General features: G+C 52.8%; 4 protein-coding genes across 4 annotated transcripts; 2 read left to right on the top strand and 2 right to left on the bottom strand.

Annotated features, from left to right (window-relative positions):
* Nucleotides 1-70: 70 nt before the first annotated feature.
* Nucleotides 71-2,320, top strand: BZA05DRAFT_449910 (DEAH box polypeptide 36; the record flags this gene model as incomplete). The annotated part of the gene is made up of 2 exons (XM_051487403.1): nucleotides 71-2,044; nucleotides 2,099-2,320. 2 exons carry the CDS (start codon nucleotides 71-73, stop codon nucleotides 2,318-2,320), a joined length of 2,196 nt encoding a protein of 731 aa, XP_051334434.1.
* On the top strand, nucleotides 2,318-3,813 carry BZA05DRAFT_278359 (uncharacterized protein). Its single transcript, XM_051480303.1, has one exon. It carries the CDS (start codon nucleotides 2,564-2,566, stop codon nucleotides 3,731-3,733), a length of 1,170 nt encoding a protein of 389 aa, XP_051334433.1. The 5' UTR covers nucleotides 2,318-2,563; the 3' UTR covers nucleotides 3,734-3,813.
* On the bottom strand, nucleotides 3,814-5,073 carry BZA05DRAFT_278358 (uncharacterized protein). The gene is made up of 6 exons (XM_051480302.1): nucleotides 4,975-5,073; nucleotides 4,863-4,898; nucleotides 4,527-4,808; nucleotides 4,342-4,470; nucleotides 3,920-4,284; nucleotides 3,814-3,870 (listed from the first exon to the last, which is right to left on the bottom strand). Exons 2-5 carry the CDS (start codon nucleotides 4,893-4,895, stop codon nucleotides 3,943-3,945), a joined length of 786 nt encoding a protein of 261 aa, XP_051334432.1. The 5' UTR covers nucleotides 4,896-4,898; nucleotides 4,975-5,073; the 3' UTR covers nucleotides 3,814-3,870; nucleotides 3,920-3,942.
* On the bottom strand, nucleotides 5,062-6,460 carry BZA05DRAFT_278329 (uncharacterized protein). Its single transcript, XM_051480301.1, has 5 exons — nucleotides 6,178-6,460; nucleotides 5,919-6,041; nucleotides 5,567-5,862; nucleotides 5,283-5,516; nucleotides 5,062-5,208 (listed from the first exon to the last, which is right to left on the bottom strand). Exons 1-5 carry the CDS (start codon nucleotides 6,332-6,334, stop codon nucleotides 5,176-5,178), a joined length of 843 nt encoding a protein of 280 aa, XP_051334431.1. The 5' UTR covers nucleotides 6,335-6,460; the 3' UTR covers nucleotides 5,062-5,175.
* Nucleotides 6,461-6,984: the final 524 nt, after the last annotated feature.

Below are 6,984 nucleotides of genomic sequence, written 5' to 3'. Positions count from 1 at the left end.
CTTGCAAATCTACTGTACGCAGCCTCGTCGTATCTCCGCTGTTAGTCTTGCTCGAAGAGTTTCCGAGGAAATGGGAGAGGGGAAAGGCAAAGTCGGTGGTCTGGTTGGATACGCCATTCGTCTCGAGAATATGGTTACCGACCAGACGCGGCTGATCTATGCAACAACCGGTATCGTGATGAGGATGCTCGAACGAAGCACTGAACTCGCTGATGTGACACACCTGATACTGGACGAGGTGCACGAACGAAGTATCGAGAGTGACTTCTTGATGGTGGTGCTGAAGAGGCTACTCGTCAAGAGAAAGGATTTGAAGGTTGTACTGATGTCTGCCACCGTCGATGCTGAGCGGTTCTCGGACTACTTGGGAGGTGCCCCTGTGCTCAAGGTTCCTGGACGAACTTTCCCGGTCCAGCACTTTTACCTCGAGGATGCCGTCGAGGCCACTGGATTCAAAATCGAGGAAGATCCCCGAAACCCACGATCTCGTAAAAACGAGTGGGACGATAACGACGCAGAGTTGGACACTGAGAGTGGGAGTGGAGCCTCTACCGGAAACCTACAAGCGTATTCCCCGGAAACAAAATTGACGCTCAGCCGGATCGATGAGTACCGAATTCCTTACGACTTAATCCTAAAGCTGTTGGAGACCATCGCAACTTCTCCCCAATTCGTGGATTACTCGAAGGCTATTCTTGTGTTTCTGCCAGGATTGGCCGAGATCCGGAGAGTCAACGATATGATTCTCGGCCATCCCATGTTTGGTTCCCACGGAAGACATGGCATGAATAACTGGCTCATCTATCCACTGCATTCCACTATAGCATCCGAAGACCAAGAGCAAGCTTTCCTTATCCCTCCACCGGGAATGCGTAAGATTGTTTTGGCTACGAATATTGCGGAGACGGGTATCACGATTCCGGACGTCACGGCCGTCATCGATACAGGAAAACACAAGGAGATGCGATTTGATGAAAAACGTCAGCTCTCGAGATTGATCGAGACTTTCGTTTCCCAGGCCAACGCAAAGCAGCGACGAGGACGAGCAGGCCGTGTTCAGCCGGGAATATGTTTTCATCTTTTCACCAAGGAACGCCACGATACGTCTATGGCGGAGCAGCAAACCCCCGAGATTATGCGCCTCTCGCTACAGGACCTAGTGCTCAGAGTGAAGATTTGTAACCTCGGAAACGTCGAAGAGGTGCTCACCTCTGCCCTCGATTCTCCCACACCGAAAAATATCAGAAGAGCTGTTGACTCCTTGGTCGATGTCAAAGCCCTTACCCAGGACGAAGAATTAACGCCTCTTGGTCGCCAACTCGCTAAGTTGCCGCTTGATGTCTACCTTGGCAAGCTGGTCCTTCTTGGTAGCATCTTCGGATGTCTCGATGCCGCCCTCACCATTGCTGCCCTGCTAAGCTCCAAGTCCCCTTTCGCCGCACCGTATGGATCCGGAGGAGAAGCGGATCGCGCCAAGCTGTCTTTCAAACGTGGCGATTCGGATCTCCTGACTGGCTACAATGCCTACTCCGCGTGGCGACGAGTTTGCACGTCAAAGCAACACATATCGGAGGGCGAATTTTGCCGCAAAAATTATCTGTCGCAGCGTACCTTAAGTGGCATCGAAGATCTCAAAGGTCAACTCACTGCTGCGGTTCTGGACGCCGGTTTCATCACTCTAGAGCCACCCCAACGCGCGGCGCTTAACCGCGCTAGGTACCAGAGCTATCGCAGAAACTTCTTCTTCGTCGTCCCTGATTCCTATAACCATGGAAGCACCAATGACGAAATCTGTAATGCTGTCGTCGCCGCTGCTTTTTATCCAAAGTTGCTTTCTAGAGACGGTAAAGGTTGGAGAAACGTCGGCAGTGGCAAGAGTGTCAAGGTGCACCAGACGAGCGTCAACAGAGACACCGACTGCGAGTGGCTGTGCTATTACGGGATCATGCAGGCTGGAGGAGGAAGGAAGACCTATGATGCTCACGATACAGGGGGGGTCGAAGATCTTGGCATCGCCGTACTTTGCGGCGATGTTGAGTGGAAGGTATGTGTCTTTATCTTTTGTTTATAGCTGTGGAGGTGCTGATTTTTTAACCAGATGTTCCCTGGAATCGCCGCAATCGATGGAAACCGAATTCGCTTTGCCTTTCAAGGCTGGAAAAGCTTAGTGGCTGTGAAGGTCCTGAGAAGGAGAGTTGGCGACGTTCTCAAGGCTGCTTGGAAGAACCCGGAGAGGGAGTTGACTGCGAGCCAGAAGATGTGGGTGGGGCTGTTTTGGGAAGTGATGGATGGTGTTGGGAAGGGCAGGAAGAAGAAGTGAGGATTGTTTCCTTGTTGTCAGCTACCTAGATGCATACGGCGGTGTGGCGTTTGTGGGGATATCATGTTTATGAAATGGATAGGGTTTATCTAGAGTCAAAGTGTGCGTAGAATGCGCACTGTGTGATTATAGCTTCTATGATGCCGCTAGTGGTTAAGCATTCACCTTACCTTTGTACGAAGTCGGAATATAAGAACATTCACCATTGCCAGATCTCACTTTAACAACGATACACACAACACCATGGTATCTACATCATACCTCGAAACCGTCCTCGAATATAGTCCCAGCGAGACGCAGTCTCCCTCCCACCCGCGGACTCTAATTTTCTCTTACCTCAATACCCACTCCCTGCTCTCACTTCGCAGCTGCTCCCGCACTCTCAAGGAGATCACGTCTCTCTACGCTCTCGAAGCCTTCAAATACCTACAGCTGATCTTCAAAGCCGGCGCCTTTTGCCCCGCCGCCATCGCCGCCCTCGGTCGCATCGGCACACTCTGCACACATCTGACAATAACGCTCCGTCACTCAGACTCCACCGTGCTGACGCTGCCGCCGCGGCTTCCCGAGGACAAAGACCGAATCTTCTCCTTCTTCCACATTCCCCGCGACGGATTCTGGGATGAGACCGGCCGGTACCGGCTGGAGGAGCACACCAACCTCGTGGTCGCCGAGGCGGAGGCGCAGGGGCTTTGGGAAGAGGCGTCGAGAGTCGCCGGCTGGGCTCGCGTGTTCGGCGCCCTACCAGGATTGAAGAGGGTCGATATTGTTACGCTGGGCGAACCCGTGGGGAAGGGGCTCGCGAGGGATGTCGTTGACGAGGCGCTCATCTCGGTGCGCCATGTGATGGAGGATCGCTCGCTGGTTAGGGGGCTGACCGGGTGGGGATACAGTGGACATGCTTGTGGGGTGTGGGTGCTAAATCCGGAGATGGCGTGGGAGGGGCGCGGGGTTAGGAAGTCGTGGTGGGCGCGGTTGACGGAGGTGGATATGATGATGACCAGGGAGAGTTTGGTCGGCATGAAGTCGTGGGAGACTGGTGCGGTGGATAGGGCGTGGAGGACGGTATTGAAGGCGATGTCTGGCAAGCTGGTGAAGCTGTCGGTTGCGATGACGGGAATTGGCCCAGGTCTGGCGTGTCCACTTGTCGAAGAGACGCTCGAGTTTCCGAAGCTGAAGGAGTTGACGACGAGTGGGTTTTTTGTTGCGTGGAATAACCACGGTGGGTTTGAAGGCCTATTGGGGCGGAGGGCGAGGAATGTCAAGCTGTGGATTGTTGAGGGGATGCGGTGGATGGAGGGCGAGCAGGGGTGGGTTAACATCTGGGAGGAGTGGGATGCCCTGCAGTGGACGCGGGGATTTGAGCTGGTAGTTATGAGGAGAAAGGGGACATGGGAATCCGATTTGTATTAGCAGCGGGCTGCGACACTCTGGTTATTTTAACTGAAGTTTCCAAGGTCAATCGAATGATGTGACTGGTTGAACCGACTTGTCATTCCGAATCGGTACTGAATAAACTAGGTAGATTGCCTTCTCTACATCGTGACGAACTCCCAGACTCTTAGCAAGCTTTCCATACTTCAACCTCATATTACATACAGATACAGCTAAACATCCCTCGGCTAACCCAGCGATTCTCCCACTCGCTGCTCATCGGTGCTTCCCCGTGTCTGGCGTGAATTCTTGCGCGCCAAATAAGTCGACAGAAACCCCAGATACCACCAGTTACTAATCGGGTATTGCTCTCGCTTGAACTGGTCTGCCGCTTGGAGCAGCTGTCCGCGATCATTCCACGGCTGCTGGGCGCTTATCATGCTCTTCTGTAGGCTTTCCGTCCACTCGCCGTAGCTCTTTTTCAGCAGCCGACTGGTATTCCGGAGATTGAAAACTATCAAGAATGTAACCAGGCTGACGACAATGGTAGTGACGAAGAATGATGATAGCGTTGCGCCCGAGGGAAGCACCTTCGACGGTTAGAACAATCCGCTGTTCAGAACAGAAGCCTTGAGGCACAAATTTACCTGCATGCTGAACAACGCTGTAACCAGCGAGATGCGCAGAAACGCAATCGTCACCAACTTTAACAAGCGAACGTTCTGACTCTGGTTTGCCGCTAGTCGTGCTTCTACCACGGTGGAAGTTGCCGAGAGCTGAAGCGGCGTGTCAGCCTAAGCACACATGTGAGGGGAAACACAATAATCCGAACTACGTCGCTGAGGCCTTTGACTTCCTCGCGCTTGCGCTCGATACGCGCGAGTAGAAGCTTGAAGCTCTCTCTCAAACCGTCGTCCTCGTTCCCGTGGTCACCCGACTCGTCTAGAAGGTGGATAGATTGGAACATTCTGGGAATGTAGGCTATAGTTCGTTCGACGGTTTCGGCGAAGACGCGGATACTCTGCAAAGCCCAGACGTAGTGTTTAATGGTGCTCAATTCTTCGTCTTCAAACAATATTTTCTTACGGAGGCCCGGATCGAAGATGACGGCACTCTGAAAAGGCTCACATTAGTCTATGACGGTGATAGACATGAAGGATCGACAAACCGGGACAGATATTTGCCGGTCAAACTCATTCATAACCTTAACCCAGGAATCATATATGCCCTAGAGGTTAAGGACGATCCAGCCAGTAAACTCCGTATCGCTGAATCCCAACCTTTGAAGATGCCACGGTCCATGTTCGGGTGCGTGTCCGAACCGTTTGCCGTTGTACTCCGCATGCTCGTCCTCGACGAGCGAGCGGCGATAGGAGCAGAAATTAACAGTAAATTTCTCCCCTCTAATTTATCGATCACTTGGAGAGGACTTCGGGAATGTACTGTTGAAGAGGCCGCTACTGACCATCGGCGCCGTGTCATCACTTGGTTTGCGGTCGTAGACAACGAAGAAGCTGATGGTAGTTGTCCACCCTTGTCATCATCAGCATCAACAACGGCGAGTTTCGCGGGTTAACGTAAGACGCACCGTTGCAGTTATACGGTTGTCGCCGATACTCGACATGCCAGGCAAAGTGGAACTGTGCTGATAAAACCGATCTCGAGTATCGTTACTCAAGTGGCGTGCTATCGCCGATGAATCGAACAGGCGACGGTTACCGTCTTCATGACTAAATCCTTCACTCATGAAAACCATGGCTAGAGCGCTGGGGGTGATGACCCGGATATCCATCTCCCTCCCGTAGGCACCAGTCTGGGACCTCTATGGAACAATAATTCAGCAACGATCGGTGTCCGGGGAGCGCTTCTTACAGGTGGTATTAGATGTCCCACGCCTATCACCTGGCATGTCCGCTCAAGACTATCCCGTCTTCGAGAAACAGCAATCATGCCTGTGAGTGTCCCTGGCGCCACACGACGGAAATCGCGTACATGAAATGCTTCCTCGTCGCTCCATTCCAAACGATTGAAACCCCTGTTACTACGGGTAATCTCGGAGGTGTCTGGGTTGGGAATGTAGCCAGTGCGGCCGAAGCTGAATTGATCAAGATCCTTTAGAGTGTTTTCCACTATGAATGTAATGGCTGTGTCTGAAACGGTATTTCTCCCTGGCCACTGTTAATCAGGACTGGAAATCTCATCGATCCACGGAGACGTGCTATACCTTCGGCCCCGGTCTTCCGCAATCGAGTGATGGCCTCGTTGACGCGAGCTTCTAGATGGTCGTTGTGCCAGGCCACATCCAATTCTGGTGGGATTGGGATGTTGGCGCTCTCAGCGTACCCCACTTCGTGACAATCTAATCAGTGATCTAGAGGTTGCTCAAGGGAGGTTCGGTCTAACCGCTTTCGATATCCTTGCCGCTCTCCTCCTCCTCCACAGGCTCGGTACTGGCAACGTTGAAGAGGGTTTTGAGGATTTACATCTGTTCCTTCTGAAGTTTCTCGAGCTTGTTGATGCACTCGTGGGCTGTTTTAGAGTCCATAGTCCTAGTTGATGGCGAGAATTTGAGTTGATAGACGGAACTCCACTGCTTGGCTCTGCTTCCCCGAATTCGCCTCGTCTTCGGATGGGGGACATGCTGAATAAATAGCCCTGGAGCTCACGATGAGCAATGTGACTCTGCGGAAAGGAGATGCAGCTGTGCCGTCTTTGATCGGTGATGCGAGGCCATCCGGATGTCTAAGAGTCGTGTGAAGTATTGGGTAGTTAATGAGCGGGCGCAGAGTGCTCGTTGCCTGGATGTCTCAGGGCGGATTCAATTTATGTATTGCTGGCAAGCCCACCTATCATTCGACTGCGCACAGCGGGAAGTCAGTCAGGCAGATCATAAACCCGCAGTTGCCGCCCATGTCTCACAGACGGCAGACGGGCAGGGTATTTAGGAGGATCGAAGGTTGGATATGTTCCAGCTTGTTGGTGGACCGGGCTGCCGACCGGGACACCGGCCCCCTAGCCTCCCGAGTTTACGAATACATAATTAGGCCGGTCTCGACAGCTGAGGAATTTCGCGGGCAGTCCGGTAGCTGGTTCTCCTGGCTGGTACTTATCTACACGCACGTACTTACAGGGGGGATGTGCAGTCCCATTCCTCCAGGCTCCCGCAGACGATCCCATCTTCACTTCACCAATCGTCGCCTCGCTTCTTTTACACTGCAAGATAACTACCATCTCCACATCGCGCCTGTCTTTAGCCTCCGGCCTCAGTGCGCTGACACGAACGGGAGTAG

This window comes from Tricharina praecox (assembly GCF_024521635.1).
Source record: "Tricharina praecox strain CBS 144465 chromosome Unknown BZA05scaffold_90, whole genome shotgun sequence".
In the NCBI taxonomy this organism is placed as follows: domain Eukaryota; kingdom Fungi; phylum Ascomycota; class Pezizomycetes; order Pezizales; family Pyronemataceae; genus Tricharina; species Tricharina praecox.
This window is presented reverse-complemented; position numbering and strand designations above follow the sequence as displayed.